Below are 19,871 nucleotides of genomic sequence, written 5' to 3'. Positions count from 1 at the left end.
GAAGACCTCACTATATGAGGAAGAAGGAAAAGAGATCTGTCAGGTGTGTTGTTTGTATTAGTAGGAAGGAAAGAAAAGAGACTATTTACTACTGCAAGACCTGCACGGACAAGCCATACCTTCATCCAGTGGGGTGTTACGAAGATCATCATGGCAAGAAACAATACTCCTAGCCTACAATGTGAGCCTCACTCATCACAGTGTTATAATCTGTGTATCTTGTTGCGTTTTTACTTTTTTTTTAAGTGTTATAAGGACTGTGCTTTTATTTAAGAGCAAAAGGGACTGATTTTCAGACTAAATTTGGTGAGTGTAAATACCAGGTTTCCCTGAATTGGTTCGTATTTTGTTCTAATTTTCTCTTTTAAAATGTATTTATGTTCTATATTCAAAAGTTTTTTTTAAAAAAAGTGCATGTTTTGGAAATTTTCCTTGAAAAAAAAAAATAAACACACAGGAAAAGTACAGAATATTTCAGCGACAATGGAAGGGTTAAAATGATAATTTCAACAAGTTATTCTTCTTCTGTAAAATGACCACACTTCTCATTGTATAAATTACATAGCCAAATCTTGTATTTCTTGATTAAGACAAGGTCTGAGCACTTACCTATTTATTAGCAACAAAAAGTTCGAAATAGAGATACCCCAGCTCATCTATATTATTCTGCAAAATGAAGCGTAATGTGTCCGTATACTGTGAGCCTGGACGTGCGAGTGAAGAATCCCTCCATGTGAGACCTGTTGAATCTCGGGTGAAAAGTGCAGGAGACGGCACATGATCTCGAAGATAATTCCAAACGCAATCACGGAGTATTTGCACCACCTTAACATACGATTAAACTAGTGAGTATATATTCAGGTACAAAAGTGATTACATACAAAAATAATATAGAAAGCAAAAAATGAGGATAGGAGCATATACCAGGATAAACACAATAATAAGGTTGGGAAAGGGAAAAAGGAGTGAGAGAAAGGTCAAAAGGAAATGAAAAGCCCTTTGTCTGGGTATATTCAACTTTTATCTTGCCTTTCACCTTGCATATCAAAACTAAAGTTTCTCCAAATATGGTCCCTTCAATGAGCGTAGATGGCCACACCTCTGATGAACCAGGAAGGAAAAAATGCATTGTACCTATCTTTAATATTGTTTTCAGATTAATGTGAGACTTCTTAGTCCCTCAAATGTTTAGGATTGAGAATTGCAGTCGAGAAGACTGTACAATTCTATCTGCAACAGTTTCTATTTTCTTCAACATAGATGTCTATTACCAAGTGATGATAACAGGACTCCATGCAGAAAGCAGTTGAAAGGGATCTAACAAGGTTATTCATTTACTGTTTTATGCAAGGAAAGAAAGTAGGATTAATTTTGTAAAAGAAAGCTAATGAGAAAAATCAGTTAAGCATTTCTAGAAAAACTTCTGAATCATTCCTGCTCCTCTAAGCAATGTGATCAACAACTGATACAATAGAACCAGAAACTGTATAAGCCACTGGCAAGAGAGAATGTGCTGTTGCTCAGGAAACGTGACATCATTGTGGGAAAAACAACAAGTAATTATTTTTACTATCGGTTTTAAGTTGCACTAACTCATGTCCATTAATTCAGCAATGTTATAGTGGAAGCCATTTCTTTTCAGTTTTGACTCAGTTAATTTATAACTGTTAGGTTCATCAGTTTGTTGAAAATAGAAAATACCTGAAAAAGGAAACATGAGGCATTTCGTTCCAAAACTTGTCTTATCCACCATAAGTGAATTTTCAGGAAAAGCTCAAAATGTGTAAAAATTACCATGCATTCAAGTCTAAGGTCAGAGTGTCATCATACTGAGGAATTATAATTAGTCTCCAGCTCCTTGGCTGAATGGTCAGTGCAGTGCTCTTTGGTTCAGAGGGCCCCGGGTTCGATTCCCGGCTGGGTCAGAGATTTTAACCTTAAATGGTTAATTTCCTTGGTTCGGGGACTGGGTGTTTTGTTGTGCTGTCCACAACATTCCTGCAACTCGCACACCACACATAACATTATCCTCCACCATAATATCACGCAGTTACCTACACATGGAAGATGCCACTCACCCTCATCGGAGGGTCTGCCTTACAACGGCTGCGCCCGGCTGAAATAGCCACACTAAATTATTATTAATAATTTAAATTTGTATTTTGGATAATATGAGTTTTGGACCATCCAGTGAGAAAATTAAATATTTTACCTTACATAACTTGTTTAAAAAAACAAGAAAAGAGAAAAATTGTGAATATAATGTTACAATAAAACACACTAGTACACTTTCCCCCTATCAGTACCATGATGTTCCTCTCCAGTGAATTTATCACATTTGCATCCTATTGATCGATACTCAGTAGCTGGAGAAAATTCTTTCTTTATAGACGACATTGCACCCACAAAAGAACCTAATTCAACAATAAAACATCATGTTTTGTAATCACGTTAATAATGCATTACATTCTCAAATCTGATCCCTCCCTCTTCAGATCCATCACAAAGAAGTTCTGTTTCTTCAACAAGATTGTTTACGTCTACATCGGGACGGGTGAAAGTTGCGATATAAGTAGCAGCTCGACCTTCAAGCTCGTTCAGTTTGCTAACACTGTAACTCTTTGTAGTAATAAATAATAATGTTGTTGGTTCTACATCTCACTACCACTTTTACAGCTTTCGGAGATGCAGAGGTGCCAGAATTTTGTCCGCAGGAGTTCTTTAACATGCCAGTAAATCTACAGTCACGAGGCTGAACCAGATCGAACCTGCCAAATTGAGCTAAGAAGACTAGTGGTCTACTGCCTGAACTCCTCAGCCCTAGCCCTTTGTTTCTATGGGTTTGTATATTCAGCAATCTGATGAGAAATTTGAGATATAGAAGAAAAAATGTTAAATCATTAACTAACAAAGGTAAAATAATTCATGTAGGCACAATAAAATTGGCCTCAGGAGAAACGTATTAATGAGGTTTCACTTTATTTTAAAGGTAAAAACAAAAAATGGGAAACCACAGAAATCCATCTTCAGGGCTGCTGACAGAGAGGTTCGAACCCACTATCTCCCAAATGCAAGCTCACAGCTGCACGTCCTTAACCGCATGGCCAACTCGATCGGTCTTCTCCCTTTACCTTCCGGAACAGGAGTAATATTCTCCGTCATCCAAATACACTGTATTCAGAGCACAAACCTGCATGAAATACTAACATAATTCAATAATAACTGACATAAACTGTGGCTAAATCATAGCATGAAGTCACGTGCTGAAATTCAAGGCAAAGTTTGACACCTACCTTCATGATAGAATTATCATAAACATAAACAAGAAGGCAATGTTACCTTTTTTCAAATTGGATAAGTTTTGAAATAGACTGCCTCACATATAACAACAGATTATACCTGAAATTGTTTATTTTTCAGGTATAGTCTGTTATTATGTTTGGTTTTTCTTCAGGTATTTTCTGAATTTTATTTATCCATGAATTAGTTTCAACAGATTGAAGAACTTAACAGTTATACATTTCAGCAACGTACATGATCTTCCTCTTATGTCAGGTCTTTTCCCATTTCTAATTGGGGTTGGCTCTCCTAGTCATGTCACTAGAGTGTTCTGTTCCTGGTCTTTATTTATTAAGGACATCCATGTCAGTTGGGGTCTATCATGGCCTCTCATTGCTGAGATGAGATTTAGCATTTTCCTAGCAGTGTGGTCATCCAGTCTTCTCATCACCTGTCCATACCATCATAGCCACATTTTAGTTAGTTTTTCAGACAATGGACTTACTTTAAAACTACCCCTGACACAACTGTTCGGAATTTTGTGAAAAAAGTCACTCCAGCAGACCACCTTAGCATTCTCAATGACATGAAGCATATCTGTTTGTTGCTTTTTAAGGGGCCAGCATTCTGCACCATATGTCAAGGCAGGTTGTACTGCTGTCTTGCAGATTTTTCCTTTGACATTTATTGGCATTCACTAGTTGAAAAGTACCTGTGTTAAAATGAAAAAGAGATCACATATTTTTCACACTATAAAATTTTAAGCAAAGTAGTGAAATATAGCGGTCGTCACATATGAAGGTGTTTTAAGGGACACTGCACTAAGAACATACACCACATCCTGTCAAGAGTGCTCGGTATAAGTTACTAGTTTCAGCGGATGAGGCTGAAAGGGGTATGATTGTTGGCGCTCATTGATTCGGTCTTTCCATATATGAGATTTCTGGCAAGTTTCAGATAGCATGTACAACAGTGAGTAATGTAGTGGTGAAAAGGAAATGCCATGGAGTTATATGAAGACTCCACCTCAACCAAGAAAACCAAAATAATTTACAGATAGGGACCACCAATGCCTTTGATGTGTGATGAATTCGAACTAGCAAGCTTCATTAGAACCAATGGCCCCAGACTTTTGATTGGCACCTGGAAGTGATGCCAGTAATTGTACTGTAAGTTGGGAGGTGTTTGCGCTTGAATTCCATGGATGAGCTGTGGTGCATAAACCAAGGATCACTAAAATGAATGCTCACCATTGATTACAGTGGTACAAAATATGTCACCTGTGGACTCCTAGAACAATGGAGGAGCAGCATGTGAAGTGATGAGACACATTACACATTGTGGTAGTCCAATGGATGTGTATGAACTTCTTTACTTAACAGAGTGCATTGCTGCCACTGTGAAATTTGTCAGAGGAGGCATTATGGCATGGGCCAGTTTTTTGTGGTTTAGTCCTGGTCCACTGGTTTTAGTTCCTAAAACCATGAATGTTGGAAAATTCTATGCCTCTTACACTCTAATAACAATCTGGAAGTGGCTCTTTTCATTTTCAACATAATAATGCAACCTTTCATAAAGGGAGCCAATGGCTGTAGCCGTGCTCAAACACCGGATCCCGTAAGATCTCTGAAGTTAAGCAACATTGGGTGTGGTCAAGATGATTTGGATAGGTTGCCATGCGCTGTTTGTGGTGGTGGTGGTGGTGGGGGGGCAGGTATGAGAATGGAGGAACGGAAAGGAACTGGCCACCCTATGGTACGTAAACTCCGGCTCAGGCACCCCTCTGCGGAGGTTCACACCTGCCTTCGGGCAGAATACACCCTTACCTTACCTTCATAAAGGGAGTACAGTGTAGTATAATTCCTTTATTAAAATATATTGGCCTTGCTTAATATTGCATGTTCTTTGTGTAGTACGGGAAAATATCTCCTAATAATAATGTTTTTGGCTTTACATCCCACTAACTACTTTTACAGTTTAACCTGCCAAGTTGGGGTCAGAAGGCCAGCGCATCAACCATCTGAGCCACTCAGCCCAGCAAAATATCCCTCTATAAATTTAGCTCTTACTAGAATTCTATTGTTTCGGTTAACCTGTTGTAATTAGGATAGGTTTAAGTTCAGTTTAGAATTGTAGTGCAGATACTTTTATTAGATAGGATCTTGCTTGCATTAGTGTCATGAAATCTTTGTGTAGTATATGATACTTCCTATCTCTGACATTATAAAATATGCTATTTTATTTCTGTTGATATATCAGATTTCTTTGAAGATAATAAAGAATGGCTGAGGGGGCAGGTATAGGGAATGTGGACATAAAGGAAGATGAGGGAAGAAATAGCGCATTTGAGGGATATAATTAGTCTTGTAATGGACAACAGGAAAAGGTAGGTCTCCCTCAATCAATGTATAGGATATGGTAGGTAGGCAAGAGGGAGGGGAAGGAAGGGGAAAAGTTGAGGAAGACAAGTGGGCTAATATTTTAAGGGGAAGGAAAATAAGGGCTAAGGGTTACCCTCAGGGAGTGAGCCCAGGAGAGATATCAGTGATGAACTACTATGAGTCACCGCAGGCAGAACAGCAGAGGGAAGATGGAGATCAGGAAAGAGTTACAGAGGAGTTGTGAGGCAAGAGGAAAGGAAACACAGGAATGGGAAATGTAGAAAAGATGATAGGAAGAGCAGTGTTCTCCCTTTTTAATGGGCGCACCACCCTGCTGTTCTTACACACCACCCAGCTAGCATAACATGGATATGTGCTGGTTGTACGTATGTATGTTCAGTCCGTCAGCGATTCTGCTGGTGGGATCCCCAACAGCTCTGCCATCAGCTGTCATAGATGGCCTAGGCATCACTGAAGAGGTGTACTAGGGAAATGAGGAGTGAGGTAGTTTCCCGTTGCTTTCCTCCCCGAGCCAGAATTGCTATTACATATCAGTCTGCCAAGCCCACTGAAATGCATACACCAACTGACCCTATGAGAAACATTTTCACACCATTCATAGCAGGGACTGGCTGCATAAGGATTGGCATTACTAGCATCGCTCATACCTCAGTCACTTTCATATTGTCAAAGCCAAGGATAAGACAGAGACAGATCTATGAAAGTAACAAAATTGCTCTAGCCTATACCAGAAGACATAGTGCACTGTAAACACTAGGTCCTGCCAGCAAAGGCATATGTGCTGGTTACATAATCTTAATACATACTCGAGTCATTAGGTGTTCCAAATTAAAATGTAACTACTGTAAAACTGTTCATTTAAATTATAAATCTTCGTTATTTTCAGTATAATTGCATCAATTTCATCGAAGTTTCAATGTTTAGCTTGATTATCGCGTAGTGTAGTGCGAGAGCGGTGTCCGTATTAGCGTGGAATCGCATGCGAGCACTCTATTCCGCCCGACGTCACTAACCTGTACGGCACCCTACAGCAACCGACTGGTAAGCCCCGGTGTTCATTAATATTATTAATGCCCTGAGGGGACTAAATTGAAATTTTATTATATTCACTTTTTTTTTTAACTTAATATTCCCCACCCGGCTACTCATTCCTGCCACCCAGCTGACGAAAAATTCTGGGGAGAACATTGAAGAGGGAGGTGGAACAGGTTAGTGAGAGAGAGAGAAGGGAGGAGATAGTAGGTTCTACAGGCATCAGGGAAGTTACAGGAGAATGGGAGAGGAGAGGATCTAAATAGGTGGGTGGAGTTGAGGCTCTGGTCATGGGCAACTCAACTGTTAGGCATGTGGAATTAAGTTAAAGCAGACGTCGAAGAAGCCGGCCTCCATGGTGTAGGGGTAGCGTGCCTACCTCTCGCTTGGAGGTCCCGGGTTTGATTCCCGGCCAAGTCAGGGATTTTTACCTGGATCCGAGGGCTGGTTCGAGGTCCACTCAGCCTATGTGATTAGAATTGAGGAGCTATCTGACGGTGAGATGGCGGCCCCGGTCTCGAGAACCCAGAATAACGGCTGAGAGGATGCACGTGCTGACCGCATGGCCGTTCTTAATCTGCAGGCCTGCGGGCTGAGCAGCGGTTGCTGGGCAGGCCAAAACCCATTCGAGGGCGTTAAGTACCATGGGGTTTGGTTTTGGTTTGATTTGGTAGATGCTGAAGAAAACAGAAGGGAAGGAGGAGGGTACAGGGAAGGTGGTAATTTTCCACATTGGTACCAACAACGTAAGGCAAGTAGAAATAGGTACTAATATAGTTGGGGGGTGTGTGGTATCTGGCTATGGCAGCACAGGAGAAGTTTATGCAAGCATAGGTGTAGGAGGGATACTGACTGGAGGGTGATCGAGAATTTAAAACACTATGGAGTGGATAAGTGGGAAACTGGGAGTGACTTTGTGGATCCTAATGGGTGGGTAGGATATAGGGATCTACGCTCAGATGGCCTTCACTTGAACCACAATGGTACGTATGAGTTAAAAGGTTTGTTTATAAGAGGTATAGGAGGGTACATTCAGGAAAATGGGGTGGACTAGAGAGTGGTGATGACAGTATAGGAAGCAGGAAGTCAAGTAAGAATGACAAAATTGTTAGTGTTAAACTGTAAAAGTATTGTAGAGAAAGGAATAGAATTATAGTAAGTACCGTATAATCCTGAATACCACCCGCACTTTTTTTCCCCAAAATATTGGTTCTAAATCTTGGATGCAGGTAGAATTCAAGCCGTTCATTCTCATAAATATTTACTATGTTTACATGGAGTATTGAAATAGAGTTGAATACGGTTACCATACTCAATATACCACATGTAAACGGGCATTCAGGTCTTATTGTGTTTTAGTTGTGTTCTAGAAAACAAGATTGATTTTTTCTCAATACCTTTACAGTGGCATGTAAAAGCGAAATATAAGGTAATGAAATACGGTAAATCAAAGAATATGGGAAAATACGCGGTAAATATGAAGGCCGCTAGTGCGGATGCTCGATCGTCATTTGTTTCACAAGTGTTGCTGGCATGCTGGGTGCATGAATAGCTGATCTCGTACTTTGCGAGAGTCGAGACTGTTGGTTACGAAAGTCTACCTCGCACACATTCGAGTTCCGTATCTGTCCCGTGAAAGTGGTGTCTCGATAGTAAGCGATGTATTCAAAACAGCATCTGCAATCATTTACTGTGCGTGAGAAACTTAAAGTTGTAAGCGAAGATGAAATATATGGAAATCGTGCCATTGGCAGAAAGTACGATGTTGATGAATCGTGTATTCGTGATTGGCGGAAAAAGAAGGAAAAACTTCTAAAAAGTAACGGCGATCACAGTGTGTTCCGTGGGCGGAGCGCAGTGTTTTTGGAAATTGAAGAACGACTCCACAAATTTGTGATAGAAAAACATGAGCTAGGATACGGTGTTTCTAGTAAAATGTGTCAATTGAAAGCACTAGAGATCTCAAAAGAACTCAAAACACAGCCGCAGATGGATCCAAAACTTTTATCAGAGAAAGGGTTGTGCATTGTCTGTTTTGAAATGCCATTGGAAAATACAGTGGATACGAAGGGTTCTAAAAGTGTAATCATCAGAACAGTTTGTAACGAAAAGCAACAATGCATGGTAATGTTGTGCGTCTTAGCGGATGGAATCAAACTCCCTCCATATGTGGTTCTGAAAAAGAAAACACTTCTGAAGGGAAACTTGCTGTCCGGTGTTATTGTTAGAACACATGAGTCTGGCTGGATGGACAGTGCGTTAGTTGAGGACTGTGTAAAGTGCGTTTGGCAACGTCGTCCGGGAGCTTTGTTAAAAAAATGAAACATGATTGTGTTGGACAGTTACTGAGGACATACAACTGACGCCATAAAAGATATGATGAGGAAAGGAAAAACCGATCTTGTGGTAATTCCCGGAGCACTCACTTCTATTCTACAGCCGTTGGATGTGTGCGTGTTCTGGCCTTTCTAAACTGCAATGAAATAGTTGTACACTGAATGGATGCCTGATGGTGATCATGCGTTAAAACCAACCGGACAAGTGAAGAGGCCTGAAGTGGGACTAATATGCAGCTGGATCAAGACTGCATGGGCATGCATTCCCAACGATCTAGTGTCCAAAAGCTTTAAGAAATGTGGAATTTCAAATTCAGTGGATGGTAGTGAGGATGACTATTTGTGGAAAGATGCCAGCGACGAAAGTTCCTATGGTGAAACTTCAGATGACGATGGTGAATTATGAATGATCTGAGTATTGGACTGATTTTATTTACGATTTTTGTGATGATTTTAGTAATTGTAAGCTGGTTGAATTTATATTTGTGGTATATTTGTTTAAAAAACTGATTTTTTATTTTTTTCCGTATTTTCTCATCTTGAATTTAGGGCGCGGGTCTTATTCGGTGGCGGGTGGTATTTAGGATTATATGGTAATTTAATAGATTATTTACCAGTTATTGTAATAGGAGCTGAATCGTGGCTGCGAAGTGATATTATGGATGTGGAATTTTTCTCACAGAACTGGAGTGCTTATTGTAGAGACACGTTAGGAACAAAAGGAGGGGGGGGGGGGATTCATACTGGTGAAAGAAGAATTCGTAAGCTACAATGTTGATATTTTCGGTAAGGTAGGTGCTGATGCTGATGCAGAATTATTTTATAAGATAATCAGTTATGTGGGGAACGACACAGAAAGAAATGTTATTGTAGCAGGTGATTTCAATTTACCAAAAGTTAACTGGAAAGGGAATGCGAATGACAGAAATCAGGACCAATAAATGGTGAATATGTTAATCTGGGAAAGACAGCTGAATCAGAAAATGATGGAAACAACTAGAGGAAATAACATTTTAGACGTGCTGATAAAACCAGATGAGCTCTGTGGAGAAACTTGAGTGATGGGTGATATATGTAATCATGAAGCTGTTTTTGTCATAGTTCAAGAAAAATGTGAGTGAAAGTAAGGTTGTAAAAGTAGAACTATTAGGCAATGATGATAGAGGCAAGGGCACATTTTTGAAAAGCAATTATGATCAGTGGAAAATGGTAAATGAAAATGTCCACAGCCTATGGGATGGGTTTATAGCAAAACAAGTATGTACCTTTAAAGGTAGTAAGGAATGAAGGAATGGTAAGGACCTATTGTATTTTAACAGGGAAATAAAGAGATTAAGAATGGGGTGCAGGTTAGAAAGAGGGTTAGGAATGGTTGTGGGAATAAGGAAAGATTGAAATTGCATTTAGCAGAGAAAGTTGGCCAAGGATAACATGATGGAAAACATAATTGGCAGCCATATAAATTTTAGTGGGCAGTCACATGGTGTAAGGATAATATACCTGCCTCTTAACCGGAGGCCCCAAGTTTGATTCCTGGTGAGGCCAGGAATTTTTACCTGGATCCGAGGGCTGGTTCGAGGTCCACTTAGCCTATGTGATTACAATTGAGGAGCTATCTGACGGGGAGATTGTGGCCCCGGTTTAGAACCCTCTGTGGGTGGGGGCAGCAGAATAACACCCACGGTATCCGGTGCCTGTTGTAAGAGGTGACTAAAACGGACCCCAGGGGCTCTTAACTTGGGGAGTGTGGGTTGGAGACCACGGAGCCCTCAGCTGAGTCCTAGCATTGCTTCCACTTACTTGTGCCAGGTTCTTCACTTTCATCTATCCTATCCAACCTCCCTTGGCCAACTCTTGTTCTTTCCCGATCCCGACGCTATTAGGTTTCTGAAGGCTAGAGAGTCTTTAATTTTCACACCCTTCATGGCCCTTGTCTTTCTTTGGCCGATACCTTTATTTTTCGAAGTGTCGGATCCCTTCCATTTCTCTCTCTCTGATTAGTGTTATATAGAGGATGGTTGCCTAGTTGTACTTCCTCTTAAAACAATAATTACCACCACCACCACCACCACAGTCTAGAAAGTCAAGAAAAATGGCCAATAGGATTCATCATGCCAACTGCACAACACCTCGTAATCTGCAGGCCTTTGGGCTGGGAAGCGGTCATTCAAGTGAAGGTTTTATGTGCTAAAAATGACAAACTCTGTTCAAAAATTTTTAAAAAAATGTAATGCACAATATTGCTTTTGCTTTTCTCAGCGTTTCATTTTCTCTAGTATTTTTTTAAATTAAGGTCAAGATTTATTTCTGCACGATGACTGAGAATGTTAGTTACAACTCTCTGACAATATTAATCATACGTTTAAACAACTGGGTACTGTATTTGGGTATTTGCGTATCAGCATAACCTCTGTTAAAACATCTGACCGTGTAGCCATCAATGGTGTAGCATTGGTGCATTGCTCCACTATCCCACGCTCAAACTCGGTGAGTGATCTTGCTTGACATTCTATTCATCACGGCCATACTGAAACCATAGCAGCACCAGTTAAGCCAGTATCTATGGGTGTCCAGTTATTAATGGCAATGCAGATACTGATGGAAGAAAAAGCTGCAAGTTGTGTCACTTTTGTTAATCTGGTATAAACACCAGCTATACTGACCACAAAAAAAAAAAAAAAATTATGTTTTACACATTCCACTTAATCAGCAATGTTTTAATGTCCATTAATTTCATCGAGACATTGCTGGACATTTTTGCAGTTTGCGCCATTAATTCTGTAATGCTTTTGGCGGTCTCCATACTATGACACTTTATGACTGTTGCTGTTTGCTTGATTAATTGTTTATAAGCGACCTGTACATTGAAGGAATTTAGACAAGTAAAGGTGTTTTGTAATTTAGAAGATGCTGCAAGAGCAGTAGCGCTGACTGAGGTTGAAAGAAGATACCGTTACGTACTGGAAGTGTTAGGAACTATGGCATCCATTATGTCAAACAGTGGAGAGGTACATGGAGCTCAGTTTGTACACCAGAAGACTTAGATCAGGTTGAGACAGATCACCTTTGGTGAGAAATGATAGGATGATTACCATTCATATCTTGCGCGATCACCGTACTACTGCCAACGAAGTGAGAAATTGGCTCCAACAAGTCTGCAGTGTGAATATCAGTAGATGGAGTGTGAGGAGATTAGAAGAAGCAAATCTCCCCTCAAAAAGACCTGCACCGGGCGAGTTGGCCGTGCGCGTAGAGGCGCGCGGCTGTGAGCTTGCATCTGGGAGATAGTAGGTTCGAATCCCACTATCGGCAGCCCTGAAGATGGTTTTCCGTGGTTTCCCATTTTCACACCAGGCAAATGCTGGGGCTGTACCTTAATTAAGGCCACGGCCGCTTCCTTCCAACTCCTAGGCCTTTCCTATCCCATCGTCGCCATAAGACCTATCTGTGTCGGTGCGACGTAAAGCCCCTAGCAAAAAAAAGAAAAAAAAAAAGACCTGCCATGGGCCCACCGCTCAGGAAACAGCACCAGATAGAACATCATCAATTTTCGCAGCAAAATCAGGAGGGAACAATGGAGCAGTCGAGGTGTGTACTCTTCTAAGTTGAGTCTTATTTCACCCTCTGATCTCCGTAGAGAAAGAAAAGAGTTTGGAGGAGACCAGTAGACTATATTCTCCCAGAAATTTTTCTTCAAGAATGCTATTCCATAGAGGTTCTGTCATGGTATGGGCAAAACTTACTCTGGCAGCTTGTAGAGTGTTTGTCTTCATTGTGCGTGGAATACTTGCAGCTCAATGACACATCTAGGAAGTCTATAAAATATGTTGTGCCCTTTGCCCCATTTATAGGTGAAAGATGCACAATAATGCATGAACTCACGTGGCCTGACATGTCACAGACTTCAATATCATCAGGATTTGGAAAATGGACTGGTCGGCATGAAGCTCAGACTTGAATCGCATTGAATGTGGGTGGGATATGTTAGGGAGAAGAGTATGCCAATGAGTTTCAGACACTCTGTAACAACTCTGAGAGATACTGGAGGAATGGAAACTCACCCCCAAGGAAACATTGCAGGCGCCATTAGCAACATGTTTGGGTATCGGAAGTGATTAATAAGAGAAGTTCCAATAATCACTTCTGAGGATATACCAAATTGTGGAAGCATGTTATCATGTTGGGAAAGTAACCAGAAGTGACACGAGAATGTTTTCAAAATGAAAACTTTATAGTGAACTTCTGTACATTTTTTAAATTAGTCAATAATTTTAGTTGAAGTACAACTTTTAAAGCTTTTAAGTACATACATTACATGCAAAGACAGTGCTTATTTAGATAATTGTGTAAAAGAATAAATATATAATGTTGATTAATAGTTAATAAAATAAAACTTTACAGAAAAGTTAAAGTGTTACAGTTTTCTTTCTTTGCCAATCTGTGTATTAATGGATGAAAAACCTTGATGAGATGCATGATTCCTCACTCTTTCTGCAGGGAAAAGGAACATAACCAAGAAAAGACCAAACTAATGACATTCCTATAGGCACAGAGGTTGGCTTTATATTTTTTTGGTACTCTTTTAAAGTCGCCTTAACACATCAAAGGTTTTCAGTGATGGAAGGAAAGGGCTAGGATTGGGAAGATAGTGGCTGTAGCCTGAATTAAGGTACAGCCCCAGCATTTTGCCTGGTGTGAAAATGGGAAACAACAGAAAACCATCTTCAAACCCACTATCTCTTGAATACAAGCTCACAGCAGCATGACTCTATATGGCCAACACGCTCAGTGGGACAAAGAAGTGAAAATGAAGTCCCTAAGAAGTGCATTCGGAAAAACACGGAAAGAAATGAGGAGATAAGAGCTAGGTTTGGAACAGGGAACTTACTGGATACAGTAGAAAGATTCAGGATGAAGTGGTTTGGTCATGTGAAAAGAATAGAAATGAGAACACCAAAAGCAATGTTAGAGAGGAAGGTAGGGGGCTAGAAGATCTACAGGTGCCCCACGAAAGAGGTGGATACAGAAAGTGAAGGAAGCGGTGCAGTAAAGAGTCATGGACAGGCCCCAAGTGTTCTGGGAACAGTGGTGGAACAGACAAAAATGGAGGTTGCTGATTCAATGCCCTACCCAACAAGCAGTTGGATAATGGGAAAAGGGAAGAAGAGAGGAAGAGGTGGATTTATCACCACACTCTACCAAATAAAGTCTTCAAATTTTAATATTTCTTCCAAAAATTAGGTCAAAATACACAAGGATGCATTAATAACACGGACTAGCATGCATTGGAAAGGAACCAACAACTGTCAAATAAAGTCATATAGAAAAAGGGGCATGAAAAGGAACACATAATAGAATGAACACAATGGCAGGTCAGTGTAAAAACAGAAGACAAAGAAAAACATGAAAACACAAAAGGAAAATGATAATCTCCACTTCTTCATACACTGCCATCTTTGAAGAGATAGGCTCTCTCCTCATCAATCCCTGTTGTACATTCATCTCTTTTCAGCTGCCAAAGAGCTTGTTTCTTCTTCCCAGCTTCATCAGGATGGCGGGCATAAATACTTGTTGGGGGGCCATACTGACAGCTAGTCTTGATGAGGGAAGTGTACGATAAAAAGAAAGCGGGATAAATACAGGAAATGAGAAGAACGTAAGATGAATGCAGGTGGCAAAAGATTAGGAACACACGGCAAATACAAAAGGTAACTTTAAAGTTTTCAATATGTCAAACAATAATTATAACAACTACAAATCTAACACTCTAATATACCTGTAAAAACACACTATTAAACAAAGTACTGAACAAATACATAGTGGTTTTTTTACACATATGTTATAATGTTATAGGTGTTAGCGTTCGACAGACTGAAAACTTTAAAGTTTCATTAAATGAGTCGATACTGAAAAGTATGGCTTCTTTGTTAACAAAACACAAAAGGAGAAAAGGATACCAACAGAACAATACACAGTCTCAATCATCCAAGTTAATGTGGACCAAGACTACCTTGGATAACAAGAAAACTCAGATGAAAAGGATGGTTACTGAAAAATGTGTTTTGATTAGAAATTAGACACTCTCTTTAATCATTGGACTAAATAAACAGATAAATCAAGTTAATATGAACTCTCACACTTTCTTTTCCCTCTCATTTGATCGACAGGCGACACAGTGATTATGGTACAGAGAAATCAAGCCATGATAGTGATAACAGACTCAAGCCATGAAACAATGAAATCGTTGCATTGCTCATTCAGTCTGATACCGAATAGAAGAGAGCCCTTAGACCCAAGCCGCGAAACAATTGAATTCCTTAGCACCGATGGAAACATAACTGTTATTTATTTATTTATTTATTTATTTTTACTGAGCTCAGATCACATGGATTCCTCAGTTAATCGAGACTCATATAATCAAGAATCTACTGTATAAGTATTGGAAAGGAAAAACCAAGTGTCAAATCAAGTTATATAAATTTAGGAACATGAAAAGGAACGCATAATAGGGTAAAGACAATAACAGGTCAGTGTAGAAAGAGGGAGCAATAGAAAGTGATGGCAGTTATATATAAATTTTCAAAATAGTGCCTCACCATTACTGGAACAATTAATCTTCTTTCACAATCACACTATATATTCTACTAATAATTACTAACAGTACTTTAGTAGCGTACATAGGACAACTAGGAAAAGAAAGTGGCAGTGTATGAGATGTTAAGACTGTCCTTGTTCTTTTGTGCTTTTCATGTTTATCCTTGTCATCTCATTCTATTGCTCCATCTTCCTACTCTGATGTCACTGTGTTCATTCTATCATGTGTTCATTTCATGTTCCTATTTTTATATGACTTGATTTGACACCTGCTTGTTTCTTTCCAATAATTATATTATTCCACTGGGAACCTTTTCTCCTTTTGTGTCTGTCCTGTGTTCCTAATCTTTTACTAGCAGTATTAATATTCATCTTATGTTTCTTCCCACTTCCTGTATTTATTTGGTTTTCTTCTTATCCTACACTTTCCACGTCAAGACTGAAGATCTGTCAATCTCTCAATGAGTGTTTATACTCACAATCCTGATGAAGCTGGGAAGTGGAAACAAGCTTGTCGGGGACTGAAAAGAGATGGGTGTAGAACAGGGATTGATAAGGAGAGAGACTATCTATTCGAAGAAGGTAGTGTGTGAAAATGTGGAGACTGTCCTGTCCTTTCAGGTTTCGTGTTTGTCATCGTCTCCTCTTTCTATACTAATCTGTCATTGTGCTCATCCTATTATGTGTTCCATTCCATGTTTCTATCTTTATATGACTAGATTAGTATGCAGAAAACAAGACACACACACACACCAAAAAAAAATGCACACAAAGAAAGAACAAAAAAAGAAATAAAACCTCAGCATGACATTTCTGCAGGACAAGGAAAGAGAACATGTTAAGTGGGAAAACGTACCATTGAATACATACATAAAAACTATCCAACAGGGATATGCAAACACTTGATATGCTTTTTCCAATATGTGTGCATTTTATATCAGGTATACACGGGTACAGTGAAAAATATAGGCCATCTACTGTTTCTAAAGATGAGATGAGAGTATTAGAAGGCATGAAGAAAGACAAGAGAACAAATACAGAAACCTTCTCCACTGGGGCTTATTAAATAATAGCAGTGTATTACAGTAAAACCTCGATAATTCGAAATCGGTTAATTCAAATTCCCGCCTAATTTGAAGTTCCTGGAAACATGAGGTATGGTTTGCATGTTATTTCTATTGTTTAATTTGAAATACGGATAATTCATAATTCGAAGAACAATGTCGGCCCCATTACCGAAATTCAGGCTTTTAATTCAAAACTGCCTTTACATTTAAAAAAAAATTATAGTATTTTACAGAGTAACTTAAATTCAAAATTTATCCACGTCATGATAGAATGCATACAATTTACAAAATATTCGTTTAATGTTAACCTAGTCAATACTTACAATACCACATTTTGTGGTTAAATAATTATAAAAAATAGAAAGATCGTGAACATGTTTCGCCCTTCTTAATGGGCATCATCAGCACAATGGATAACCTTAAAACAAATAATTACAATTAAGACTCTTTACAATTATTGGTCATATAAAATTGGAATGAGACGTTGTGATGTTAAAAGTTATTTTCAATATCATGATTAAAAAGTTAAAAGAAGAGGATCCATTTCAATTCCAGACGAATGCCGATTAAAAAACTTCTCACCAATATAAATATATATTTTTTAGACAATACTGTAAAATTGTACTACAATAGTTTTAACTTGTGTTTATAACATTCACGTCAAACATTTTAATCATGATATTGAAAATAACTTTTAACATCACAACGTCTCATTCCAATTTTATATGACCAATAATTGTAAAGAGTCTTAATTGTAATTATTTGTTTTAAGGTTATCCATTGTGCTGATGATGCCCATTAAGAAGGACGAAACATGTTCACGATCTTTCTATTTTTTATAATTATTTAACCACAGAATGTGGTATTGTAAGTATTGACTAGGTTAACATTAAACGAATATTTTGTAAATTGTATGTAATCACTGTCGTCAATACGGACCAAAAATGAGGTTAATGACTTGTAATGATAGAATGCATCTTCCAGAATGTGCAGGATAGCTTTCCGCACTTTCACTCACTTTGGTGTGTCTACAGTGCGCTTCATATTTGCTAGGATCGAGTGAAATAGCAATTCTTTTAAATTCAGCGTTTTAAGGAATGCCACAATATCACGTCGCAGGCAGTATACGGAGAAACAGAATCCGCAAACATGGGCGATGCAGACAGTTGGCATAAATGCGTGACTCATATGATCAATTTGTACGCACCGAACGATATTGTCAATACCATTGAAACTGCATTGTTTCTTTCAATGCCGAGTGCAAATGGACTTATGGTTTTAAAGGAGAGAAATGCCAGCTGGGAAATTGTACAAGAGTTGGGATCATTGTACTGTATTGCAAAGCACATGGAAGCAAGAGACTTTATCCCCTTGTCATACGAAACTTTGATAAGCCACGATGTTTTAAGGGCATCGGGCACTTTCCGTACAAAGTACAAGACATCTAAAAAGTGCAAACAGTACAGTAATCCAAAAATAAAGCTTTTGCAGAGGGGAGCCACCATAATTTGTCCTCGTCTTTGAATCGTGTGTTTTATTTTCTTTCGTTGCATGAGGTTATGTTTGCCGGTGATTTATTCAAGTACATTATTTGAAAAATGTAAATGCACCTTGTTAGAAACATTTCGGAAATAGGATTTTCCATGGCATTTGAAAGGTTTAAACTGTGAATCACGGTGGTTACATGCATTAATGGGTCCTAGAATACTTTGAGATACAGCAAGAGTTGGCATTTCTGAATTATGAGAGAAGTGCCATGGCAGGAAATCGTACAAGGCTAAAGTCACTGTACTGTGTTGTAATGCAGACGGAAGTGAGAGACTTTCTCCCCTCATCATAGGAAAGTTTGATTAGCTATGATGTTTTAAGGGCATCAAGTAATTTCCATGCAGGTACAAAGCATATAAAATGCATACAGTACAGTAATCCAATAAACAAAGCATTTGCACATGAGAGCCAGCAGGGATTTCTCCTCGTCTTTGAAACATACTTGGTTTTCTTTCGTTACGTGAGGTTATGCTTGTCAGTGAGTTGAATGCATTATTTGAATACTGTTGAATACCAGGATGGATACACTTTGGAAACAGTTTTTTCCATGACATCTGAAAGGATTAAACTGTGAATCAAGGTTAATTGCATGCAGCAACAGGTCTTCGAATATTTTGTGATGTGGCAAGGGTTGGCATTTCTTAATTACGAGTTGACGGTTAATTCAAAATCACATAATTTGAAGTCCGATTTTCGCGTCCCAATGACTTAGAATTAACAAGGTTTTACTGTAAAAGGTGTGTAAAACACCAGACAAAAAATGTGAAAATATTTGCACTGGGATCCATAAAAATATCAACGTATTATTGCAGATCACACTCTTCCTACAAACAAATATTAGCTGAAGCCTGATACAGTGAAACCTCATTAGTGTGTTCTTCATTAATTTGAAGGTTAAACTTGGCCACGTGTGAGAGAATGACTTTGATTGCCATCTAGAATGCAACAATACTTCGATCAATTAGAAATGAAAATCAAAGGTGTGAGTTTCAACATATGTGCCACTGCTGAAAAATGCAGATTTCGTCTTCATTAGTAAGCAATTTCTAGAATTTTACAGTATCCATTACTGACCTATCACAAGACAAATAAGCACCATGCTAGTCAACTTCACACATGTTCCTAATCCTTACGTAGGCTATCACGCAACAAATATTCGCTATCCTTCACTGTATCACTCAACACAGAATTAATTTCTAACTTCTCAATGGAATGCAAAATACAAGCATAAACAGGCTTATTGGGGTATTCAGCAATATCACTGAAAAATATAAAATATAACTGAACTTTCCTGAGGCTAACAGTTTACTTCCTGAAGATGTAATTTACCCCTGTAAAGTTCAGTAATTTAAGGACATTTTCCGCTTTCACATACATTCTCCGACCTGCCTCCTGTGGTGAGAGCTCTTATTTGTGTTGGAAATCACGTTCCTTTCACAAGGGATGACAAAGTACATTTTCAAGGCTATGAAAAATGTGATCGTATTAAGTGGTAATAGCGAAAATTTGTGACACAATAAGTGAGGTATTTTTATATACATTTAATAAGAAGAGAACGGGGACTTTGAATTTACGATGTGCTAAGTGAGAAAACATCTTATGAAGAACGTGCT

At 38.8% G+C, this 19,871-nt stretch overlaps 2 protein-coding genes across 3 annotated transcripts in view; one reads left to right on the top strand and one right to left on the bottom strand.

The window, feature by feature from the left end:
* Positions 1 to 19,871, bottom strand: part of omd (integrator complex subunit 5 omd) — a 135,996-nt gene that overhangs the window by 2,312 nt on the left and 113,813 nt on the right. For both annotated transcript variants that reach the window (XM_067135447.2, XM_067135446.2), the window contains exon 16: positions 610 to 825. In XM_067135447.2, the coding sequence (XP_066991548.1) occupies positions 610 to 825 (216 nt within the window). The remainder of the gene's footprint in view (positions 1 to 609; positions 826 to 19,871) is intronic.
* LOC136857073 (mpv17-like protein) overlaps positions 1 to 19,871 on the top strand; it is a 248,902-nt gene that overhangs the window by 209,228 nt on the left and 19,803 nt on the right. The gene's annotated exons all lie outside the window — the stretch shown is intronic.

The sequence above is a fragment of the Anabrus simplex genome, chromosome 1 (assembly GCF_040414725.1).
Source record: "Anabrus simplex isolate iqAnaSimp1 chromosome 1, ASM4041472v1, whole genome shotgun sequence".
NCBI classification, from domain to species: Eukaryota; Metazoa; Arthropoda; class Insecta; order Orthoptera; family Tettigoniidae; genus Anabrus; species Anabrus simplex.
Note: the sequence above shows the minus strand (reverse complement) of the source record. Positions and strands in the feature narration are given on the sequence as shown.